Source organism: Sus scrofa, chromosome 1 (assembly GCF_000003025.6).
Source record: "Sus scrofa isolate TJ Tabasco breed Duroc chromosome 1, Sscrofa11.1, whole genome shotgun sequence".
Taxonomy (NCBI): Eukaryota; Metazoa; Chordata; class Mammalia; order Artiodactyla; family Suidae; genus Sus; species Sus scrofa.
This window is the reverse complement of record NC_010443.5, coordinates 90,250,616-90,277,007: the sequence shown is the minus strand read 5'-3', so window position 1 is coordinate 90,277,007 and position 26,392 is coordinate 90,250,616. Positions and strand designations below refer to the sequence as shown.

General features: G+C 37.4%; 1 protein-coding gene across 5 annotated transcripts in view; it reads left to right on the top strand.

Annotated features, from left to right (window-relative positions):
* SENP6 (SUMO1/sentrin specific peptidase 6) overlaps positions 1-26,392 on the top strand; it is a 132,985-nt gene that overhangs the window by 22,974 nt on the left and 83,619 nt on the right. For 3 of the 5 annotated variants that reach the window (XM_021092294.1, XM_021092296.1, XM_021092302.1), the window contains exons 2-5: positions 7,345-7,438; positions 9,257-9,317; positions 21,155-21,297; positions 22,283-22,378. In XM_021092294.1, coding sequence (XP_020947953.1) covers positions 7,345-7,438; positions 9,257-9,317; positions 21,155-21,297; positions 22,283-22,378 — 394 coding nt within the window. Of the gene's footprint in view, positions 1-7,344; positions 7,439-9,256; positions 9,318-21,152; positions 21,298-22,282; positions 22,379-26,392 lie in introns of those variants that run through there. The other 2 variants (XM_021092307.1, XM_021092309.1) reach the window with 2 other exon arrangements.

The following is a 26,392-nucleotide window of genomic DNA, read 5'->3' as shown; positions in this document are numbered from 1 at the left end:
CCAGGTTAGGGGTCGAATCGGAGTCGTAGCCACCGGCCTACACCACAGTCACAGCTATGTGGGATCCGAGCAATGTCTGCAGCTTACACCACAGCTCACAGCAATGCCAGATCCTTAACCCACTGAGCAAGGCCAGGGATTGAACCCACAACCTCATGGTTCCTAGTCGGATTCCTTAACCACTGAGCCATGACGGGAACTCCTTACCTCTTCTTTTTTTTAGGAACTGTACATTCTCTTAAGTTACTACAGTGCAGTTTCAAAATCAGAAAATTGATGTTGATGTAATACTATTATCTACAGACTTTATTTTAGTTCTTACAAGTTGACCTGAAATGGTCTTTATAAAAAAAGGAAGAGAAGGAGTTCCTGTTGTGGCACAGCGGAAACGAATCTGACTAGGCACCATGAGGTTGCGGATTCGATCCCTGACCTTGCTCAGTGGGTTAAGGATCCTGAGTTGCCGTGAGCTGTGGTGTAGGTGTGGCAGACGCGGCTCGGATCCTGCGTTGCTGTAGCTCTGGCGTAGGCTGGTGGCTACAGCTCCGATTCGACCCCTAGCCTGGGAACCTCCATATGCTGCTGGAGCGGCTCAAGAAAAGGCAAAAAGAAAAAAAAAAAAAAAAAGGAAGAGGGTCACTTACTGCATTTAATAGTCATGTCTCCTTTGTCTTCTTTAATCTGGAATAGTTTCCCAACCTCTCTTTGTCTTTCTTTACCTTGACATAATTAAAGCATACTGGACAGTTATTTTGTAGTTTGAATTTATCTGATGTTTCCTCATGATTTTTAGGTTATGCATTTTTTATAAAAAATGTTGTAGCAGTGATATTTTATCCTATTACTGGTGAAATTAACTTTGATTACTTAGTTAAGATGGTGTTTGCCAGGTTTCTCTACTGAACAGTGCTATTTTTCTCTTTGTAATTAATAGATATTTTGTGAGGATCTGGTTGAAGACAGTGTAAATAACATTTCTCATCAGATTTTACCCATTAGTTTAACTTCTTCCCATTTATTTGTTTTAGCATTCTTTGATGATGCATACCTGAAGCAGCTATTACAATCATTGTTCCCAAGTGATGATTTCTAATTAAAGAATTTTTAATTATGTTTGATTTACAGTGTTCTGTCAATTTCTGCTGTACAGCAACATGACCCAGTCATATACATATATATGTGTATTCTTTTTCTCACATTATCCTTCATCATGTTCCATCACAAGTGACTAGATACAGTTCCCTTTGCTACACAGCAGGATCTCATTGCTTATCCACTCCACATGCAATAGTTTGCATGTATTAACCCCAAACTCCCAGTCCATTGCACTCCCTCCCCCTTGGCAACCACAAGTTTGTTCTCCAAGTCCATGAGTTTGTCTCTTAGAAGTGATACCATATGGTATTTGTCTTTCTCTTTCTGACTTAGTTCAGTTAGTATGAGTGTCTCTAGATCCATCCATGTCACTGCAAATGGCATTATCTTGTTCTTTTACCCTTCCTTAATCGCGTTCCACCGAATACGTGTTCTCCTCAAAAAAAAAAAAAAAATTATCTCTTCTTTCCTTCAGATACATAGTTCCTCCATTTTTTGAGGCCTTTTAGGGTTCTATACATGAGTAAGATTGCATCTTGTTTGCTTTCCTCACCCCTAGTAGTCATTTTCTCCACTTACTGTGCTGTACCAGCTAGGATCTTCACTGCATAGGACTGTTTACAGCTTATTGCAGGGGCAAAGTTATGTTTTTCTGGAGTTTTTTGTACTTACTCTTTTCCTTCTGGTCCTTCTTTACCTAGTTTATTTTGTGAATTACATTCATGATTTTCAAATTGTTAACTCTTGCTTTTGGAATAAACTCTACTTGATTGTTATATATTATTTATATATATCACTGAATTTGATTTACTGATATCTTATTTGAGTTTTATATCATCCTCATGAGAGAGTGCTTAGTAATTTTCATCCCTTGAATGTCATTGTTAGGTTTGGAATAAGATATTCTGACTTCATAAAATGAATTACAGGAGTTCTCTTGTAGCACAGCCTGTTAATAAGGGTCTAGCATTGTCACTGTAGCCGCTTGGATTGCTCTGTGGCTTGGGTTTGATCCCTGACCTGAGAACTTCCACATGCCGCAGGCACAGTCAAATGAAAAGAGCTGCAAAGTGTTCCATTTTAAAATATTCTGGGGGAATTGGAGTTCCCATCATGGCTCAGTGGTTAACGAATCCGACTAGGAACCATGAGGTTGCGGGTTCAATCCCTGGCCTTGCTCAGTGGGTTGGGCATCCGGCGTTGCCGTGGGCTGTGGTGTAGATCGCAGACGTGGCTCAGATCCCGAGTTGCTGTGGCTCTGGTGTAGGCTGGCGCTATAGCTCCGATTAGACCCCTAGCCTGGGAACTTCCATGTGGCGAGGGAGCGGCCCTGGAAAAGGCAAAAAGACAAAAAATAAAATAAAATAAAATTTTCTGGGGGAATTCCTGTCATGGCTCAGTGGTGATGAACCCGACTAGTATCCATGAGGACGCCGGTTCGATCCCTGGCCTCACTCAGTGGGTTAAGGATCCGGCGTTGCCTTGAGCTGTGCTGTAGGTGGCAGACATGGCTCAGATCCTGTGTTGCTGTGGCTGTGGCTTAGGCTTCAGCTGCCACTCTGATTTGACCTCTAGCCTGGGAACTTTCATACCCTGTGTGGTGCCCTAAAAAAAAAGATAAAATTTTCTGGGAAAAGTTAGGTAAATTTTTTGCTATTTTTTTAAAAGTTTGACAGAAATAGGAGAGGACTTCTAGGTCTGAGTTTTTCTTTACAAAAAGGTTTGTAATAATAGATTCAGTTTCTTTTATTGATACAGCATAGTTCAAAAAATTTTTTTTCCTTGTGTCAATGTGGTAATAGTTGTGTCCTCATAGGCATTTAAGGTTACTTTTTCTAGTCAGCTAAATCTGTCCTTACCAATCCATCAAATATTCATCTTTGGTCAGTTTAGTTACGTCTCCCACCTGCTGTTACTGCTTTCTGGGTTCTTTTTGTTCTTACGGGTTTTTGCTTTCCCCTCCCCCTTCCGTTACTATCATTTTAGTGGAGGGGTATGAAGAAAAATGCATATATTTAATTTACAGTGCTTAACTTGGGTCTCTCCTTAATGTTTGTATTTCCTTTCAATTTTGTAAGTACAGCTTAGCGGACAGAATTTTCACTCTCATTATTATGATGTCAAGCATAACAGGATATTAAAATGTAATGATACTCTCAGGAATTTTTGAGGGTTTAAAGTTTTTATCCTTAGTGCAGGTTGCCCTAAAATTTGTTTTTAGAATTTTGCTTGCCTTTTTTTTTTTTTTTTTTTTTTTTTTTTTTTTAGTGGCTGCAACTGCCACACATGGAAGAGTTCCCTAGGGGTCCAGTCAGAGCTTCAGCTGCCAAGCTATGCCACAGCCACAGCAACGTAGGACCTGAGTCGCATCTGCGACCTGCACCACAGTTCACTGCAACACCGGATCCATGACCCACTGAGTGAGGCCAGGGACCAAAGGAAGACTCACATCCTCATGGATCCTAGTCGAGTTGGTTACTAACTAGAATTTGCTTGCTTTTTGTAGCTTATTTTTTCTCATTGGCAGTTATCACTTTCATGAGGTTATTTTTCTTTCACTTATTAATTTATAGGTTCTAATCGCTGTTCAGTTAGGAAATCATATGATTAGACTTGTTAGAATTGTGTGTACGGAACTCTGCTTCATTTAGGGCATACACAATATAAACTCCATAGACTTTCCACGGCCTGGTGGCCTTTTTGGTACTCTCGGTGATGGCTACTAGTTGCTGAATTAGAAGTCTTTATAGACTAGTAATCATAATTGTTTATTATCTTTTCTTTTCTTTTTTTTTTTTTTTTTGTCTTTTTTCTCTAGGGCCGCACCTGTGGCATAAGGAGATTCCCAAGCTAGGGTCTAATTGGAGCTGTAGCCACCAGCCTACGCCAGAGCCACAGCAATACCAGATCCGAGCTGCATCTGCAACCTACATCACAGCTCACGGCAATGCCGGATCCTTAACCCACAGAACAAGGCTAGGGATCGAACCCGCAACCTCATGGTTCCTAGTCAGATTTGTTAACCACTGAGCCACGACAGGAACGCCAACCTTTTCTGTCTTGGTAGCATAACTTGACCCTGTTTTTTTTAAAATGCAGACTCATTTTACATTTGATTTTTGAAAAAATTTGGGGGGGGGATAATTTTAGATTTATAAAGAAGTTTCAAAGATGTTATAGCTTTTGTATATCATTTATCTATCTTCCTCTGATGCTGCCACCTTATGTAATCATAGTATGTTTATTAAAAAAAAAAAAAAAACCAGGGAATTTATGGGGGCATAATTCCATTACCTAAACTACGACTTTACTTGGATTTCACTAGTTATTTCACTAATATCCTTTTTATGTTGTAGGGCCCAGTCCAGGTACGACATTGCATTTGCTTGTCAGGTCTCCTTAGTCCTTCTGATCATGACAGTTTCTTAATCTCCTTTGTTTTTTATAACCTTGGCGGTTTTAAAATGTCCTGGTTAGGAATTTTGTAAAATGTTCCTCAATTTGGGTTTATCTGATTGTTTGTCATGACTAAACTGGCATTATGAGTTTTGGGGAAGAAAGCACAGAGCTGAAGTGGCATTTTCATCACATCATATTAAGTGTTCTGTGAATAAGACGTAACTTTTAACATTAACTTCAATTGCTTGGCTGAGGTAGTGATTGTCAGCTTTCTCACTGTCAATTTATTTTTTTGCTTTTTCCATAGTCAGCTCTTGGGAGGTGAGTTATGAAGCCCAGAGTATTACTGAAGGAAATTAAGTTCCACTCTTAGAGCAGAGAGTTTGTACATGTATCATTTGGAATTCTATAAGGAAGATGTGTCCTTTTGCACCATTTATTTATTTATTCAGTTATTTATGCCAGTGTGGATTAATGAATATTTATTTTATTTCAGGGATTATAACTCAAAACTATTATCTTTCTGTTTTTTGTTTTTTGGGTTTTTTTTTTTTTTTTTTTTTTTGCTTTTTCTTAGGACCGCACTCTCGGCATGTAGAAGTTCTCAGGCTAGGGGTTGAATCGGAGCTACAGCTGCCGGCCTACACCATAGCCACAGCAATGCAGGCTCTGAGACCTATACCACAGCTCATGGCAACACTGGGTCCTTAACTCACTGAGTGAGGCCAGGGATTGAACCTGTGTCCTCATGGATACTAGTCAGATTTGTTTTTGTTGAGCCAGGACAGGAACTCCTGTTGTCATTTATTTTTACCAAAGTTGTTCTGTCTTTGTTGAGTGATGGGGAGGTTCTTTTAGTTTGGCTCCTGTATGTTCCTTTTGACATGTCCCATCTTTTTTTGGGGGGGGGGTTTGTTTTTTCCATTATAGCTGGGGTTACAGTGTTCTGTCAATTTTCTTCTGTACAGCAGAGTGACCCAGTCATACAGTACATATACATTCTTTTTCTCACATTATCTTCCATCATGCTCCATCACAAGTGACTAGATATAGTCCATATGCTAAACAGAAGGATCTCATTGCTTATCCACTCCAAAGGCAATAGTTTGCATTTATTAACCCCAGATTCCCAGTCTGTCCCACTCCCTCCCCCGTCCGCAACCACAGCCTGTTCTCCAAGTCCATGAGTTTCTTTTCTGTGGAAAGGTTCATTGGTACTATATATTAGATTCCAGATATGTGATATCCTATGGTATTTGTCTTTTTCTTTCTGACTTACTTCACTTAGTATGAGAGTCTCTGGTTCCATCTGTGTTGCTGCAAATGGCATTATTTTCTTTTTTATGGCTGAACAGTATTCCATTGTGTATATACACCACATCTTCTTAATCCATTCATCTGTCTATGGACGTTTAGGTTGTTTCCATGTCTTGGCTATTGTGAATAGTGCTGCAGTGAACATGCGGGTACATGTGTCTTTTTCAAGGAAAGTTTTGTCCAGATATATGCCCAAGAGTGGGAATTCTGGGTCATATAGTAGTTCTATGTATAGTTTTCTAAGGTACCTCCATACTGTTCTCCATAGTGGTTGTATCAGCTTACATTCCCACCAACAGTGTTCCCTTTTCTCCATACCTTTTCCAGCATTTGTTATTTGCGGACTTATTAATCAGCTTACATTCCCACCAACAGAGTTCCCTTATTAATAATGGACATTCTGACTGGGATGAGGTGGTATGTTGTAGCAGTTTTGATTTGCATTTCTCTGATAATCAGTGATGTTGAGCATTTTTTCCTGTGCTTGTTGGCCGTCTGTATATCTTCTTTGGAGAAATGTCTATTGTCCATTTTTCAATTGGGTTGTTGGTTTTTTTGCTGTTGAGCTGTGTAGGTTGTTTGTATAATTTAGAGATTAAGCCCTTGTCAGTTGCATCATTTGAAACTATTTTCTCCAATTCTGTAGGTTGTCTTTTTTTTTTTTTTTTTTTTTTAATGGTTTCCTTTGCTGCACAAAAATTTGTCAGTTTGATTAGGTCCCATTGGTTTATTTTTGCTTTTATTTCTGATGCCTTGACCACTGGGACCACTTTTTTTTTTTTTTTTTTTTTTTTTTTTAAAGCACCCACTTGCTTTCTGGCACTACCTAATTCCAGGCTTACCGCGTGTTCTCCTGCCTCATCCCCCTAGTCAGTCGTTTATTCTGGGAGCTCTGGCTCTTTTTATTGGAGAATGATTTTGAGAAGGTAAGATCTGGTTGTAGTTGTGCTTGTTGCTACTGGAGTTTCACTGTTTTTAGACAGTCTCTGTGCAGACCCTTAGCTCTATGTACCAAGCCATGGAACAGCACAAATCTGTATTTGTTTCTATCTCTTCATCTGTATTGTATATCAAAAAATATGAGCCAGCGTCAAGATGTCATAACCAGTTGTTAACACAGAAAACGATCTGTTTCTCTTCTGTTAAAAGGCAGAGGTGGTTAAGGTAAAGAAACGGCTGAAGCATGGATTTAGTTTTCGTAAGTAAGACAAGCAGGCTAACAGGTACTAATTTTTAGAACCAGTGATCAAATATGGAGATACAGGGTTGATTTTAAGTACTTTATACATATTCGTACTCCCCCTCCAACATTATTATTCTGTCTTACTGATCTGAGCTTCTTTCTCAGAACACATATCTGAGCACACTCACACATATGGATGACTAAATTAGCAAAGTTAAATTTTTAATATGTACTCAGAAAGTAGTCAAAAGACAAGCAAATTAAAAGAAAATCTTGACTAGGCAAAGGGCTTTGGAAATGCTCAATTTTATTTGATATTGAATACTTACATCAGTTTGTTTTTATTTCAGCTTTGGCTAGATCAGAAGCTAAAAGAGATGGAGGCTTTAAAAATAATTGGAGCTTTGATCATGGAGAAGAAAGTGAAGGAGATACAGATAAAGAGTAAGAATTTTTTTCTCCTCAAATATTTTATAAGAGTGAAACTTTTCATTAGGAAAATATTTTTAAGAGTATGGTATTCTTAAGAAAACATTGTATGAAGTCTTTTACAGTAGTGTTAAGGAGAGAAAAATAAATTCTTTTACTGATAAATAATTTTGCTATTCTATTCCTTCATATTTTGAAATGTATAAGTATGTGCATATAATATGTGTAACCTTTTGATTAAAAATTGACCGTATTGCAGATTTCCTATTTAAAAAATTGTTCTTTTAAAAAAAAAAAGGTGTTTTGTTCATGCAGTGATTTGAAAAGCCGCTGTTTATCACAAGTAAGTGAACCTAGATTATGATTCCTGGAATTTGTGTGAAAATTTAGTATCTTTCTTTCTAGTTGTCACCCCTCCACCCATGCACCTTACATTGCTACCAGAGAAAGCAGAGAAACTATACATGATAAACATAAGTGTTGACGAGATGAAGTTAAGCAGTGTTCATTTCAATTCCTTAATGTACTGAAATGACTGATGTACATTTTTAAATAATTTTAATAGAACTTTTTGCATATCATGAGATTTGTGACACAAATTTGACATTGCTGTTAGTTTCTTGGATTATCGATCTAGTTTACCATTGGCCAGAATAAACAGCAGATTAAGAGACACACAGGTATATACACTAAGTCCTACCAAAACTGCAAATTTTTTTTTAGAAATTTACACAAGAAGTCATTCAGAGTATACCGACTAAATATTGTAGGTGCTTCACTTCTGTCTGGGCAACAGTTCCATTCATCATTACTTTATGTGCCTTCACCTATGAGATGGTGAACTGAAGTTTTATTTGAAGGAGAGCTTTAAACTGCTAAGTTTCTCACCTGAAATTGGTATTTTATGGTCTTCACTCTTTCATTTCTTTTTTCTTTTTATTTCTGAGTATTAGTTTAAAATAATATTACAGGTATTTGTTATTTATGTACTTTTGAAACATTTGAATTAAATCTGACATTGGGTAGACCACCTTTAGATGTTAAAAAGTAGACCATCTTTTGCCTATTTTTGTAAAATGTTTGTAGGAGAGAATTTTTAGCATTAAAAAAGTTGCTATGTGTATAAACAGTAAGGAAACAAACATTTCACATTTTTATAAATAGCTTAGATTTTACTAAAAATAGCCTAATCTTCAGGCTATTTTGACTTTGTTAGATTTGTCATATGTCAGGGACTTCAGCTTTTTGACATGTTCAGAGTAACATGACCTGTTAGTAGATATATTGGTCTGGTCTTCTAGAATCTCAGACGAGTGTTTTCTAGAACCCTCAGTCCAGGGTGGTTGTCTCTCAGAATAATAGAGGTATAATTGTTTTCTTGGTTTAATACCATTGGAATTAACTTTCTTTTCATTAACTAAGGTTTCCTTAACCAGTATGTTACTTTTTCTCTATATTGTTTTCCAGTCCTTTTCTCCTAACTTAAAATACAAGATAGGAAAGAAAAAAGAGTGACCATATATGAAATCCTGTTAAAAAAACAATATCATGTGTTGGTTATGGCAGGGGTCAGTAAACGGTGGCCCATGAGCCCATCTGGCCCACCACTGGGTTTTGTTACAGTTTTATTGGAACAGCCACATATATTGTCTCTGGCTGCTTTCCTACTACAGTGGCAAAGATGAGTTGTTATTATAGAGATGATACTCTGACCCTTTACAGAAAAAGTTCGCTGATCTGTTAGGTGAGCAAAGAGGATAAAACTAAATTCTGAATTTTATGTGTGGGTTGTAATTGTCACTTAAGGTTTTTTCCCTCTTATTTTCTATGTAGTGAGGCAAATCTGCTCAGTGTAGATGAAGATGAGGATTCTGAAACTTCAAAAGTAAAAAAGGCAAGTTTGCTTTTTAATTTTCTTTAGGTTATGTATGTTCAAAAGTTCAAATAGAAGTTCTAATAGTTCAAAAGAAGACTTGTATTTTTTTATTGTAAGTCCCAACCCCTCACTTCCCTACCCCAGAGGCAAATGGTATTCCCAGTTTCTTCTTTATCCAATCAGAAATATTTATTTATCACAGAAGAAATAGACATTCTTGTCCCACCTTCTTACTCTTTCACAGTTGGTAGTATATTATACACATTAATTGTAATCTTACTTTGTAAAATTAGCTTTTCTTAGAGACCATCCGTAAACATTCATTAAAATCACCCTCATTCTTTTCACTAGATGCATAGTATTCCATTGTATGATATACCACTGTTATCCAGTACCACTGTATGGAAGGATATTTATGGTGTTTGTTACAGCCTTTTCTCCCCTTTAAAATAATGTTGAGTAAATCAGCTCTATACAAGCATGTCTGTAGGAAGAATTTGTAGAAGTAGAGCTGCTCTGTCAGGACAGCTACATTTTTAATTTTGTTATAGCAGTTTTACACTTTCACTAGCGATGTCTGAGCATGCCTGTTTCCCCACACTTTTAACACTGTTAATCAGCCTTTTGCTCTTTTTAGTGAAAAGTAGTATTTCATTGTGGTCTTAATGTGGACTTTTTTTTTTTTTTTGCTTTTTAGGGTCTCACTTGCAGCGTATGGAAGTTTCCAGGCTAGGGGTCTAGGGATCACGTCGTAGCTACAGCTGCCGACCTACACCACAGCCACAGCAATGCCAGATTCAGGCTGCATCTTTGATCTATTGTCTGTTATCATTGGTACCTGGTACTCCAGTGGATGGATATACAATGGATACAGAAGTATTCAGTTGATGATGAGTAGAGGTTTTTCTCAGTCTTTTGCTGTTATAAGTAGTGCTTTAATAAAGACTTGTGCTTGGGAGCTCCCACTGTGGCTCAGTGGGAAAGAATGTGACTAGCATTCATGAGGATGCAGGTTTGATCCCTGGCCTTGCTCAGTGGGTTAAGGATTCAGTGTTGCCATGAGTGTGGTGTAGGTCACAGATGTGACTGGATCCCGAGTTGCTGTGGCTGTGGTGTAGGCCAGCAGCTGTAGCTCTAATTGGACCCCTAGCCTGGGAACCTCCATATGCTATAACTGCGGCCCTAAAAAGACCAAAAAAAAAAGACTTGTGCTTATACCTTTTTGTATCTTTACAGTATATTTGTCCGATAGATTTCTAAAATTGCACTTGCTGTTTCAGAAGGTAAATTTACATGTAATTTTGCTAAATATTGCCAGATGCCTCATTCATAAGAGTTATTACCATTTGCCATTCCTGCTAGTAATGTATGAAAGTTTCTATTTTCCTTGGGGAGTATGTGATCAAACTTGAATTTCTGCCAGTCTGATATAGGAAACTCTTCAATATTTCCTGTGCTAAGAGTTGAATAGTATTTTAGGCACTTTTAAATTGACTTTCCTCCCCCTTTCTTTGTGGGGTTTTTTACTTCCACAGCATCTCTATTTTAACCGTAATTTAGGGAGTTTATAGAATAAAGTTTTTCTCTTAGTACTATAAAGTTTTTCTTTCTTTCTTTCTGTCTCTGTCTTTCTGTCTTTCTTTCTTTCTTTCTTGGCTGCGCACTGTAGCATGTGGAATTTCCTGGACTGGGGATCTAACCTGAGCCACAGCAGTGACAAGTCTAAATCCTTAACCATTAGGCCACAGGGGAGCTCTTAAAAGTTTTTCTTTTTGAGGTTACTCATACTGAAAAACTATAAGGTTTTATAGATTGCATTTTCTCCAACTTTTAACATTTCGATTCCTTAGAGTGCTGCTTTTCAGGGTGTTCTTTGGGTACACACAAACGTAGGGAGCTTTGTAGGTCGAAGTAAAAGGGTGTTTTTTAATGCTGATAATGGTCTTCAGTTTCAGGAGATTTTGTGGCTTGCAAGTGCCCCCCACTTTGTCTTTTGTCTTTTTTTAGGGCCATACCCCAGGAATATGGAGGTTCCAAGGTTAGGATTCTATTTGGAGCTGTTGCTGCTGGCCTACGCTGGAACCATAGCAACGGCATATCCGAGTTGCGTCTGTGACCTATACCACAGCTCACGGCAACGCCGGATCCTCAACCCACTAAGCAAGGCCAGGGATCGAATCCGAAATCTCATGGATCCTAGTTGGATTCGTTAACCACTGAGCCACGATGGGAACTCCATTTTTGTTGTTGTTGTTGTTGTCTTTTTAGGACCATATCCACGGCATATGGAGGTTACTAGGCTAGGGGTCCAATTGGAGCTGCAGCTGCCGGCCTACACCACAGCCCACAGCAACACAGGATCTGAGCTATGTCTGTGACCTACACCACAGCTCATGGCAACGCCGGATCCTTAACCCACTGAGCAAGAACAAGGATCAAACCCACATCCTCATGGATCCTAGTTGGGTTTGTTGCTGCTGAGCCATGACACTAAAAATTGTAAGTTTTTTTTTTGCTGGATTGAGTTATCTTTATAATTACTAATGAACATTTCATTTATAGTTATTAAACCTGTTGAGTTATTTTGAAAAGGTATCTTAAAGTGGGTGGTATTGATGTTTACCTTCCTTATTTTAGTTCACTTATCCATAAATAAATATTATTTGTTACTGTTATAAAACTTTCAATAGCAATTTTCTTTTTAAATTTATTTTTAGATATAAGAGATGAGATGAGTGCTTGGTCACATAATAAATGATGGCTATAGAAAGAGTTTTGCTATAGCATTTATTCACTTCTTTTTAATTAAAAATTAGGAGTTCCCGTCATGGCTAAGTGGTTAATGAATCTGACTAGGAACCATGAGGTTGTGGGTTCGATCCCTGGCCTCGCTCAGTGGGCTAAGGATCCAGTGTTGCCATGAGCTATGTAGGTCGTAGATGCGGCTCAGATCTGGTGTTGCTGTGGGTCTGGCGTAGGTTAACGGCTACAGCTCTGATTCGACCCCTAGCCTGGGAAACTCCATATGCCATGGGTGCAGCCCAAGGAGAAAAAAAAAAAGAGAGAAAATAAATAAAAAAATAAAGTGAATTAAAAATCACATGGCAAAATGTAATTTGTAATCCAGGCTTTAGATTTATTGTCTTTCTGAATTTGGGGCGAATATACTAAAATGGCTTAACCAAGACTTAATGAGTGGCTAGTAGTTGCACTTATTACTTTTAGATTTCTTTTTTTAAAACCAGATGATTTCAGAAATACTTGGAAACACTGAAATCTTGTCTTTTTTTTTTTTTGCCAAGCCTGTGGCTTGCAGAAGTTCCTAGGCCAAGGATTGAACCCAAGCCAGAGCTGTGACCCAAGTCACAACAGTGATAATACCAAGCCTTTAACTGTTAGGTCACAGGACATTAAATCTTGTTAATTTTAAAATTAGCTTTTGCCAGTATTTTCTGGCAGTAAAACTTTTGGGTAAAATATATATTTTTTTAATTTTATGGATGCACTTGTGGCATATGGACATTTTGGGGCCAAGGGTTGAATCCCAGATGCAGCTGCGACTACATGGCAGCTGTAGCATTGATGGATCCTTTAATTCACTGCACTAGACAGGGGATTGATCCTGTACCTCTGCAGCAACCTGGGCCACTGCAGTCAAATTCTTAACCCACTGTGCCACAGCAGGAACTCCTATTTTATAATTTTACAATTTTGGATGTCTTTAAAACATTGGAACTGCACATTTAGCTCATTTGGTCTGTTGAAAATGTGTACATATAACTTACTTGACAAGGCCAATCCATAGACCAGCCAGTCAATTTATTGTTTACCTGTAATTATTTTTTTACCTATACTGTTTAGCTGTCCCTGTTTTTATGTTTCATTTCAAATATACATGTTAAATTTGCATCTTCATGATGACATTTCACTTTGGAATTCTAAGGTAGAAAAATAGAGCTTTAGGGGTTCCAGCTGTGGCTCAGCCAGTTAAGGACCTGATGTTGTCTCTCTCAGGATGTGGGTTCAATTCCTGGCTTCGCTTAGTGGGTTAAGGGTCTGGTATTGCTGCAAGGTGCAGCATAGGTTGTAGATGTGCCTTGGATCCTGTGTTGCTGTGGCTATTGCATACGCCCCAGCTGCAGCTCCAATTCGACCCTTGGCCCAGGAGCTTCCATATGTTGCAGTTGTGGCCGGAAAAAAAGAGAAAAAAAATTAGCTTTGGTTTTTGACCTGAGTTTTTGACCTGGTTATAATAAAGGCATAGCAAATTTCAGTGGTTTTTTGTTTGTTTGTTTTTGTTTTTCTAAACTTATTCTTGATTTGTTTTTGTTACATGATTTTTCCCTTGGGATAATGCTCTTTTTTTTTTCCTTTTTTTTCTTTTTAGGGCTGCATATGTAGCATATGGAATTCCCAGGCTAGGGACTGAATCAGAGCTACAGCTGCCGGCCACAGCCATAGCCATAGCAACACGGGCAGGATATGAGCCACGTCTGTGACCTACACCACAGCTCACGGCAACTCCAGATCCTTAACCCACTGAGCAAGGCCAGGGATGGAACCTGCATCCTCAGGGATACTAGTTTGGTTCATTATCACTGAGCCACAACAGAAACTCCAGGACAGTGCTTTTCTTAATTAATAACGAGTAGAAGATACAAAATCAATAAATGGGAATTTTCATCCCTTTTGCTTTTCCATTTTGCAATAAAGATAAATTAAGAAAAATCCCAGTTTGGTTCATAGTACCCAGTTTCTAACCCATGGTTCACTTTTAACAGAAATACATGTAAAATAGGGAAAGACATAAAGCCTCACTACTCGTTTATGTACCCAAAAGGATTCCAGATGCTAGTATTTCAAATTGTACCTTTCAGGACATAGATGCTAATGCAATAAATGAGAATTGTGTCTTTTGTAAAGTGGGAAAAGTTTTATTAAAAGTGAAGATGAAAGATACTGTATGATGCCTTGTGTACAGCTGCATTTTAAAGTAACTTTAGGGAGTTCCCTGGTGGTCTAGTGGATTAAGGATCCGGCAGTGTCACTGCTGTGGTGCAGGTTTGATCCACAGCCAGGGAACTTCTGCAGCTGTGGGAGTGGCGAAAATAAATAAAGTGTAAAATGGGAGTTTGAGGATTTAGGAGTTGACTTTCTTAAACTATCCATGCCTGTTTGTCCTATAGAAAGTCCTTGTGTATCCCAGGGTTTTATATATCCTTGGATTTTTAATGGCTTCTGCATCCATATGAATCACTGGTTTAAACTATTAGAGCCCATTTTTTCCTTTTGAAAATGAGCGTGCAATTAGGAGGAGGCCTTTTTTTCACTCAAAGTGTCTTAGTATTCTCCTCATTTTCAGAATAATCTCGTTGCCTTTGGGTTTCTTCAGATTCATTGTGCCTCTTTAGATAAAGGATGCATACCTTTTATTGGTTCTGAAAGATTTTTAGACATTATCTCTTTGGACATTGTCCTTCTTCATTGTTTTCTCTGGAACTTTTATTAGATATAATTAGACCATCTGTTTTTTTGCCTTTTAACATGTATTTTATACATAAAAGTAAAAAGAAAGGATAGGGCAAATAAAGAAATCATCCCTGTACCACATTCTATCTAGTTTCCTCAGCTCAGTCTTCCACTTCACTAACTTTTATCTTCACCTGTTTAATCCGTTCACTTTTTTTGTTGATTTTGTTTTTGTTTTTGCTTTTCAGGGCTGCACCCGGGCATGTGGAACTTCCCAGGCTAGGGGTAAGGAGTTGGAGCTGCAGCTGCTGGCCTACACCACAGCTATAGCAACGCAAGATCTGAGCCACATCTGCTACCTACACCACAGCTCACAGCAACACCAGATCTTTGACCTACTGAGCAGGACCAGGGATCGAACATGTGTACTCACAGATACTGGTTAGGTTCGTTACCTTGGAGCCATAATGGGAACTCCTTGTTTTTGGTTTGTTTGTTTTTTAAAAAAATTTCAGTGACATCATTTGTAGAACTTGTGTTGGTTTTTTTTTTTAAACTTTATGAATTGCACATAGTGTCTTGTTCCTTCTTTTGTTTCTTGTGGGTTTTTTTGTTTTGTTTTTGTTTGTTTGTTTGTTTTGGTCTTTTTGTCTTTTCTAGGGCCGTACCTACAGCACATGGGGGTTCCCAGGCTAGGGGTCTAATTGTAGCTGTAGCTGCCAGCCTTCTTGAGAGCCACAGAAATGCCAGATCCAAGCCACCTCTGCGACCTACATCACACAGCTCATGGCAACACTGGGTCCTTAACCCACTGAGTGAGGCCAGGGATCAGACCCACAACCTCATGGTTCCTAGTTGGTTTTGTTAACCACTGAGCTGCGACAGGAACTCCTTATTTTTGTTGTGGGTTTTTTTTTTTTTTTTTTGGTTTTAAAAAAATTTCAGTGACATCATGTGTAGAACTTCTGTTGGGTTTTTTTCAAAATTTTATATATTTCACATAGTGTCTAGTTCCTTCTTTACTGTTTGAATTTCCATTTTGTTTTTAAGAATTTTAATGCCTTTAACATACATTTGTAATGTCTCTAATCATTTAACAGATTTTTTAGGTTATCTTATTTTCTGAAGTTCTTAGGTGTTAAGTTGCTTGAATACTTGTCTTTTTTAGTTAAATGACTGTGATGTGTGATAAGTTTGGGTGGAAGATAGATACTACGTATTGGTAACTTTTGCACATTTAGCAGTCCCAGTGAAATATTCATTCACACAAATATGAATTAAGCACAGATTTCTGGATGATAGTGAGCAAAACAAGTGTCTTATTCCTGTGGAACTTATGTTTTAGTAACTGGCTGTTTATTAGTTATTATTGATTAATGTGAAAATATAAGGGTTGACAAAACAAGACTCACAGGACACATGTAGCCCACAGCCTATGGTCTGTGAACCAGAATAGTTTTTACAGTTTTTAAATGGTTGAAAAAAATCAAAAGAATACTGTTTTGTGATATGTGAAAATTATATGAAATTACAGTTTGTGTCCATAAATAAGGTTTTATTGGAAAACAGCTGTGCTTATTGTTTATGTATTGTCTGTGACTGCTTTTGTGCTGTAACAACAGATTTGATTTATAGGGACAGATTTGAAGAGTTTTAGTAGAGAACTCATAAAGCCTAAAATATTTACTGTCTGGCCTTTTACAGATCCCCATATCATTGTTTATACTGTTTGAATGTATTCTGTATAAATTGATATCCACAACATACAGCTTTTTTAGATGGCTGGTACATTTAGTTCACCGGTCAGAATATCAGATTTTAGAGCTGCAAATAAGTATCCACTTTAGAGGATGGTTTGTGAGAATTATGAGACTGTGTAATCCAACTAATGCTTGGCACTGGCAGCTCCTCCTTAAATAGCTATGCTAGTTGTCATTAGTAAATGCAGTGTTACTGAACCTTTGTGAACTGGTTTTCCTTAAAAGTAATGATGTGTTTATCGCTGCTTTCCTGACATCAGTTAAGGCTCATGTTAATAGTTTTATAATCACGTGATTGTTTTGTGCTTATCCATTTGGCCATAGGTGTTCTTATACTGTATGTGCATTAACTAGATTAACGAGGCTCTTTAGATTGAATATATCATCTTCATTTTAGTAATGGTAGTGCTCTAATCTGTGAATAGCCATAAATGGTTTGCTTTTTTACTTATTTATATCTTATTTTCCCCATAAATTTGATGTAGATTACCAAGAGTACAAATAAAATAAAAATTATTAAGAGAAGATGTACCATGCATCTACAGTAACTTAAATGTATTTTAATTGAATAGTTAAATTTTCTGGCAGCTGGATCTGTGTCCTGTAGGTTTATAATTGTTGGAGAAGAAAATCTTACAAATTTACATCCTATGATTCTCCTATGGAGTGATCACCCTGCCCCCCATCCCTACCCTGAAATGCTTTCTAAGTGTAACAGATAGTAGGGAACCTTTCCTGAGAGAATTTGACAAGAAATGTTTTTCATGAGCAAAGCTAAAAGTACTGGTTGTCTAATTGCTGACAAATCTATTTTGGTAATAATAATCTGTTGGCAGCAGAATTGGGAAATTTTAAAATTTGACTTATGCAAATTTTTATGCAAATCTTGCTTTAATGACGGACTTTGAGTTGTATATTGCTATGTCTAAATGCTTTCTTAAAAAGAAAATTCAAAAATGTATAAAAGCACTTAATGAGAAATGTGGTTGAATTAGCTGAGTTTTTTGTCTATTGGGTGAGATAATAGCTTTCTACATTTATATAAAGGAATTTTTAGTACAGTTCCTTTAATTTTGAGAAGTCCTATATGCTAATGATTTTGAGTCTTTTTTTTTTTTTTTTTTTTTTTTTTTTTGGTCTTTTCTAGGGACGCACCCTCGGCATATGGAGATTCCCGGTCTAGGGGTCTAATCAGAGCTAGCCTCAGCAGTGCGGGATCCGAGCTGTGTCTGCCACCCACAGCACAGCTCACGGCAACGCTGGATCCTTAACACACTGAGTGAAGCCAGGGATCGAACCGCAACTTCAGGGTTCCTAGTCAGACTTGTTAACCAGAGCCAGGACGGGAACTCTTGATTTTGAGTCTTATTTGGAATAGCATAGTTTTTGCCTCTTCTTGTTAAGAATTAATATTTATATTTCTACAAATACCAGTATAAAAATTTCTTATGCAGTGTAATCTGGGACAGCATAGGCTTTAGAATCAAGTTGGTACTTCGGTTTTGTTCACATCTACTTATCTAGTTTGGGCAAGTTTCTTTATGGGTTTTTTTTTTTTTTTTTCTTTTAAATGGTCACACCTGTAGTATATGGACGTTCTTGGGCAAGTGATGGAAGCTGAGCCTCAGCTGTGACCTACCCCCCAGCTGTGGCAGCGTCAGATCCTTTAACCCACTGCTCCGGGCTGGAAATTGAACCATTGCTGCCGTAGAGACAGGCCAGATCATTAACCCGCTGTGCCACAGTGGGAATCCCTAAATTACTTTGCTTTTTAAAGCTCAATGGTCTTTAATAACATAGGTATAGAGTTCCATTAAAGTTTAAAAGATATGCAGTAGAGAGGTTTTGTTTGGAAAGAGAAGCGAAGTGAGAAATTTGACAAATTTGACCGTATTAATCTTGTCACTCAGTAGTGTCAGGTAACTGATCTGATGTTTTTAGTGCAGTTGCTAAATCCCAGTCGGAAGAACTGCTGAGACATATGAAATAATGGAGATTAAATGAGATCTTGAGTATAAAGTAATTAGCATAATGTCTATACATAGAAAGCACTCAAATATTAGTTGTAATCATCTATATATGGAGGAGTGAAATGGTTATTCTTTTGCTTCCCAGGCTCTTAGCAGCAGTGGCTCTCCAATGTTAGTATACATCAGAATCACTTGGAAGTTTTGATAAACAGATGGCTGAACCTCACTCCCACAGTTTCTGTTTTAGGAGGTCTGGAGTGGGGCCTAATAACTTGCTTTTTAAAGTGTTCCTAAATGATGCTGGTCTTTCTGGTCTAGGGAACGATACTGAGAGCCACTGACTTAGGGCATTTTTGCAAAATAATAAAGGAATAGGCCTATGTTACAGTGACTGGATGTCCTCATTTCTCAGATAAATGTAACTTAATGACCAATTGTTTAGCTGCTTATGGGCTTTCTAATTGAGGATAGTGGTGTTTCTTCTTGTGTGGGTTAATAATTAATGAATTCCTACCATGGTTAGGCAGTTTATGTCTTTGTTAATGCATAAAATAACTCCAGGATTACAAGGAAAGTTACCTGGTTAGAACAAGGCAACCATTCTATTTGATTCCTAAATTGTTAACTTACCACAACAACACTGTTTTCTGTGAAAAAAGGTCACCAAATGTAAATGTGATTGTATTCTCCTTCTAATGGAAATGAAAGAGTGTGACGAGCCCTTTTATCCCTGTCCACTATAGTTCTGTCCCTGTTACCAGTTGTTTCTCTTGGTTTTGATCACATTGTCCCATAGTTTTTCAGCCTGCTTATGATTGGTAGATATTATGTATGAAAAATCGTAGAGATAACTTGAGGCCTAGGATAATATTTTCTTCTTTTAAAGGGGATCTGCATTTACTTCTTGCTAGTGACAGGAGGAGCATTAGTAATCTCAGATCATCTTAATCCAGTGCTTCTCCCGCTCTAGTCCCCTGATGACCTAGTCCCCTGATTGGCAGTGTCTACATCACATGGGTCTAGTTAGAAATGCATGTTCTCAGGCCCATCCCAGACTGACTGAGTCAGAACAGATTGTAAGACTCAGACACAGCAATTTGCTTTAACAAACCATCCAGGTAATTCTGATTTACTCTAAAGTTGGAACACTGCCTTAAACTAGAGGTTGAGATGAACAGAAGCTGGATGTATAGTTTACCGTTATTCATAGGTGTTTTGAGGTGTTTATGGTACACTCTATACGTGGTTGATGTTGAACTTTTGTCTCCCAAGCTCTTTGAGTCTTCTGGGAGTTTGGCTTAGCTTCTCAGCCTCTCAGTTGCATCTTCTAGAATCAGTAGGTGTCTCAGGGAAAAATATGAATCTGGGCTCAGATCTCTGAGTTTCTTATCCCTGATCTAATATCACTGCCTTGGTAGCGCTAAGGTATTTCAAACGGGTTTTATTTTTTTAAAAATTTGGATTTTGTCCAGCCTTTTCAGTTTTCAGAGAGTAAAAGGAAGATTGAGGTGCATTACCTAATCTGCCATCACCATAAATGAAAGTCTAAAGTACATGACTGTAGGAGTTCCCTGGTGGCCTAGCAGTTAAGGATCTGTGTGGAGCAGGTTCAGTCTCTGGCCTGGGAATTTTTGCATAGTGTGGGTGCAGCCAGAAAGAAAGAAAGACAGACATGACCGTAGAAGATTAAGACGTAAAAAAATGCCTCAAGGAAGAGAAACTGATAAGCAGTGTGTCAAAAATAGATCTTGGAGTTTTAAAATATAGATAATGCCTAAAAACAAGAATGATGACAACACAGTGAACTCTTCTGAGGAAGACTTTTTTTGTGGGAGTTTTTTTTAGGGAACTGTTATATTTCTGTAGAGATAGTGAAGGAGAAGCCAAGTTGTTATCTTCTTAGGACCATATTTTCTTGTCAAAAAGTAAAAAATAAATATTAGACTGCTATTTCAAAAGTAAAATTAAAGTAGATAATGATTTTTAAAATGTTATTTTCAGTAAATGATCACTGAAAACTGAAGACTTTTTGTCTTACTGAGTCTGAAAACAGCTTTTGAAAGAGTGTAGTAAAGAAGTACTTTGAGAAGCACTTTTCAGGGAATGAGCAGTGCTGTTGTCATACTGTGATCTCTGCAGAGTGATTATCATTGATATGTCTTATGTCATCATTTTCAGCTATAAAGTTATGAGGGCGTCATCTGGGTTTCTGTGTTTATGGAGGAGCTTTGACCCTAGAGTCAGAGTCCTTGTCGTGACACCTCACTGTCGTGTTTGGCTGTGCTGCCCTGCTGGCAGCATCAAGGCCTGCTGAGCAGGGTGTTTATCTCCTACACTTGGAAAGAGCTATCCTAAGATTCTCTACCCTCATCCCTTCTGTTTTTCCTCTCTTAATTTTTTCAAATATCTTTGGAGATATTGAAATGAAAAGAAAACACTGTCATAAACACCCATGTTCCTACATACTTGTCCTTAGGAATAAACAGTATTACAGGTGAATTACTCTTAGATCCATGCTGCTGTCATCCCTCTTCCCCATCCTGAAGAGCTGGTGCATTTTTATTACTTTTTTGGTAATTGGATTTTCAAGTAGTTTTTGATAAGTCATTATATTATTTGTTTATTGATTCTTTAATGTTTATGGATCTTTTTACAGTTAAATCGTCAGTCTGAAATTGTTGCCGCTAGTTCTGGTGACCCCTGGAAGACATGTGCAAGACGAAACAAGACTGAAAGTTTAAAACCTTTGAAGGGCAACCCAATTGGGCTTAACATGTTGAACAACAATAAGAAACTGAGGTATAGGCACTTCCCCACCCGTTCCCATAGAAAAGATGAAAGGTTTGACACCCAAAACTAGTATCTGTTTTTGTGACCAATTGGCCCAACCTGTAACGTTTCTTTTCACTTTGTCAGTAGATCCAAGAGGTAGGATGGCCCCTATGTGGTGCTCTTTGCTTTGAATCTTAGGAATAAGATTTAATTGCAGTGATTTCTTGGTTCTGAATAAAAATACTACAAGATAAATTTCAGAAGACTGGGATTTCATAAGATGAGTTTGCTTTCAAATTTTTAGTAAAATCTTGGTCATGTCTCCTTTAGGGAATACTAATCAGGATTCCTGAAGGGGTATTCCTTTTTTTTTTTTTTTTTTTTTTTTTTTTTTTTTTTTTTTTAAGATTCATTTTTGCCCTTCTCATCTTTCCTAGCTGTTGTACTAGTGAACCACTGATGCTGATATGATTGGACTATTATGTATCCCAGAAATAGGGCTGGAATCACTATGTCGTTTCTACTTTGTCATTTTTTAGATAACTGTGTTATATAAAGCTAAGTAATTTTTAAGTGAGTGGTAGAATTGAAAGTAGAGTTTAAGGCTCCTGATTTTTTTTCTATAATTAACATTTTTATTTTGGCATAAAGAAAGCATTTATACTTAAGTTTAAAAGCTTTTTTTATGGATAGTCCCTAGAGAAATAAGAGAAAATATTTCTGAATTAATTTATAGGAAATCTTACAATGCAAAACATTCATTTAGGACTCCTGAGTTGTAGTTTAGTGTTCTACTCTATCTTCTTTCATGAGCTGGATTGGAAACATGTCAGACAAATTCATAAAGTGGAAAGCTAATGGACAATTTAACATGAGCAATGGGTTTATGTATAAATTTTTTTTAACATGGTAAAGGTTTTTTGTGTGTGTGCTCAGATTTTAAAGGATAGATTTTTCATGTGTGCATGTAATTTTTCCCTGTTAAATTATTCTTTGTTTCTTGACTCTGCAGTGAAAATACACAAAATGCATCATTATGTTCTGGAACTGTAAGACGTTTTCCTCATGCTAATGCACAGTTATCAATAGTAAAAACAGCGGCCCAAAGGTAAGGATTCTAATTGCCTTTGTTTAGTATATACATACTTTTTTTTTTTTTTTTTTTTTTTTTTTTTTTTTTGCCACTCTTAAGGAATGGGAAAGTTCTGGGCCAGGAATTGAACCAGTGCTACAGCAGCCCAAGCTGTTGCAGTGGCAATGCCAGGATCTTTAAACCACTGCACCACAAGGAAACTCTACCATCTTCTTTCATAGGAATTTTCACTGCCTTTTTTTAACCTTTTTTTCTCCCCCAAACTTTGTGGAACTTTACTGTGTTTCCATTGTTTCTAAAGAGATATATTCATGTCTCTGAAGTAATTAATTTCCTGGAATTTTGTTATTTATTACTTTATTTTGTTATTTTTAATTTATTACTTGATATATATCAAATAAAAATCTAGGAAAGGAATTCTGTCACATTCTATAAATAGAGGCGTTTTAAGTAAAAGCCATTCTGTTGCATTATGTTCCTGTGAAATTAAGCTGATTTTTACAATATTTGACAAAGAAATCTTTAGTTGGTAGCTTAGCTCTGGAGTAAAACTACAGTTATTAATTACCTTACTTTCTTTGTAAGGTTTATTGGATTTCCTAGTATCGATATAAATCACATTAGTAGTTTTAAATGTTTGAGACATTTTGATGTTTTTGTAAATTTGAATGTTTTTGTCGATTGTGAAAGTACTACTTGAACCTTAATGAAAAGTAACATGTAACACTTGGTGTTTTTAAAAGCTCCCAAAGTTTTTCGTAACCATTTTGGGATGGTTTTGATATTTCAGTTGAATTTCAGTTCTTAATTTCAGTTGACTCCGAAATTCTTAAACTCCAACAATTAGAAAAATAATTTATCTCTTTCTTGCATTATGAATAGTTGCATAATATTTTTATAACTAGTAAAATTTAAAGATTTGGTATGTATGCTGGATGCTATTCTTCATTTTTAAAAAAATGTTGATTTTAGACTGCTACTCATTTAGAAAATGTATCGATATAAATCACATTAGTAGTTTTAAATGTTTGAGACATGTTTGAAATCATTCTGTATTTGCTATTTTTTTAATAGATATGAACTTTGATTTTTATTACTTTGACAGTGTTGTCTTTTTTATTTTATTTTATTTTTTTGTCTTTTTGCTATTTCCTTTGGCCGCTCCCGCGGCACATGGAGGTTCCCAGGCTAGGGGTCGAATCGGAGCTGTAGCCACAGGCCCATGCCAGAGCCACAGCAATGCGGGATCCGAGCTGCGTCTGAGACCTACACCACAGCTCACAGCAATGCCGGATAGTTAACCCACTGAGGAAGGGCAGGGATCGAACCCGCAAGCTCATGATTTCTAGTCAGATTCGTTAACCACTGCACCACGATGGGAACGGCTGTATTTGCTATTTAAATAGATTTTCTGTAACATAAAGTTTCACCTTAAAAACTTTAATATTTCTCATACTTTAGGACAATAATAAAATTTTTCCTTTGCTTAAATGTATTATTTTTCATAGTTTTTGCATAAGATACTTCAGAAATTAAACTAAAAAGAAATTACTGTATATACCAAAAATTTGGCTTAATTACAAATTAAGTTCCCTGGCCTCCATATGACACAAACATTAGAACAGATAATAAAAGTAGGGGAGGGAGAAGGATAGACACACTGTTTCTCATACATACACTGAACCCATCTGCAGAGTCCATCCCTAAGAAAGATCTCTCTGGTTGCTATTCTGAAAATGTGTTCTAAGTTGAAATACTAATTTACAGTCAAGTGATATATTCTACCAGAATTATTGGTTTATAAGTTACCTATTAGATTAGAATTATTTGCACTGTGCCTTTCTCTCTTCTTCCCTCCTTTCTTCATTGGTAATGTTGAAAAAAAAAAAAAAAACCTGATTCTAGTTTGGGAATTGGTTTGTGTTTTGTTTTATTCTATGTCTTGGCACCTCTTATACCTTGCCTTGTATATCATTGCTCATCTGTATAAAGATTAGGTTCTTTTGGGAGGTCCACTGTAGCTCAACGGGTTAAGGATCTAATGGTTTGCTGCCGTGGCAAGGGTACAGTCCCTGGCCTGGAAACTTCTGCATGCCATAGGCATGGCCAAAAAAAAAAAAAAAAATTGGAAGGGGTATTTACTAGTAAAATATTGTGTATTTATTTATTTATTTAAAAAACACCAAACCTGGGAGTTCCCTTCGTGATGCAGCAGCAACGAATATGACTAGGAACCGTGAGGCTGTGGTTCCATCCCTGACCTCACTCAGTGAGTTAAGGATCCAGCATTGCCATGAGCTATGGCGTAGGTCACAGAAGCAGTTTGGATCCTGTGTGGCTGTGGCTGTGGCATAGGCTGGCAGCTGTAGCTCCAATTCAGCCGCTAGCCTGGGAACCTCCATGTGCTGCAGGTGTGGCCCTAAAAAGCAAAAAAAAATACCCAAACCTGATTTATTTTGTACTTAATCCTGAGTGAAAATTCTTGACAAGAACAAGTAGGGGCAGTAAGGAGAACTGTGAAGAGTCATGACAGCAGGATAGATGTACTTTTGCTTGTCCCTTATTTATAGAATAAACATTTCTTAGTCCTACTGCAGTGTGACTGTCATTAAAAAGATCAAACCCCAGTCATTGAGAGTTTTTCCAGTTTTCTTCCTTCAAAAATATTGTGATTTTATGCTACAAACCCGGCATAGGTGCAGAATAATCAAAGCTAAATACATGAAAGGCTTTGCCTTGAAACTCAAGTTTGGTTAGGGTAGAGGACAGAAAGACAGGTAAACAGACACTGGTGAGTATCATAGTAGAGATATACATGGTACGTGTAGCACTGTTCTCAGAGAAGGAGCAGTGAAGATCACAAAGGGAGTATTACAAAAGCTTTCGAGTGTATTAGCTAGACAACTCTCCATGCAGTAGCAGCCACATGTGCTAAGGCGTGAAAAAAGCCTTCAGTGAGCAGATTGCCACTAAACTTGGTTATAATTAGCGCAGTGTTGGGGCAGTTGTCAAGAAGTTGAGCACACCAGCTGATACATTTTCTCCTAATTTTTCTTATTTTCTCAACTCTCAATTTGAAATTAAAAGGACCTGCCACTATTGGTAATTCACATATATAATCCATTCTTCTTGGGTTGAGTGGTATAAGTTGTCTTTTAAGTAAAGCAAACCGGCATTTTGTTTGAATAATGTGTAAGATATGGGAACAAGTATATCACACCTTCTCAATCTGAAAGAAATAAATGAAGGTTGTTAAAATATCAGATCAGATTAACTACTGTTTGGGAGAATATTATGATTCTGATCCATTTTCTTACTGCTCTTCCAAAGTTAATTGATACTTAAATAGATTGGGGAGTTCCCTTGAAGTCTAGTGGTTAGGATTTATTGCTTTCATCATTGTGGCCCAGGTTCATTCCCTGGTTTGAGAACAGAGATCCCACATCAAGCTGCTATTTGTGGTGGCCAAAGGAAAAAGTTTTTTAAAAAAAATTTTTATATACTGGTAGTGGTGGAGGATGGGGTGAAATGCAGACACTTAAAAATCTTTGTAACTATAAAATCTCTACTTCTGACTTAGACTTGGAAAAAGAGCACATTTACTTGTCTATGTTTCATTTACATTTTCACTTTTCTTTGTTTTTGCTTTTTTTTTTTTTTTTTTTTGGTCTTTTTTTGCTATTTCTTGGGCCGCTCCCACGGCATATGGAGGTTCCCAGGCTAGGGGTCGAATTGGAGCTGTAGCCACCGGCCTACGCCAGAACCACAGCAACGGGGGATCCGAACCGCGTCTGCAATCTACACCACAGCTCACGGCAACGCCGGATCGTTAACCCACTGAGCAAGGGCAGGGACCAAACCCGTAACTTCATGGTTCCTAGTCGGATTCGTTAACCACTGCACCACGATGGGAACTCCTGTTTTTGCTTTTTAGTAAGAATAGGGGAAACGACTTGAACGGACCCTAGGGGAAAATGAATGTCTACAAAGGCATATATAATCCATAAATGGGAAAATGGGCTCCTGAAA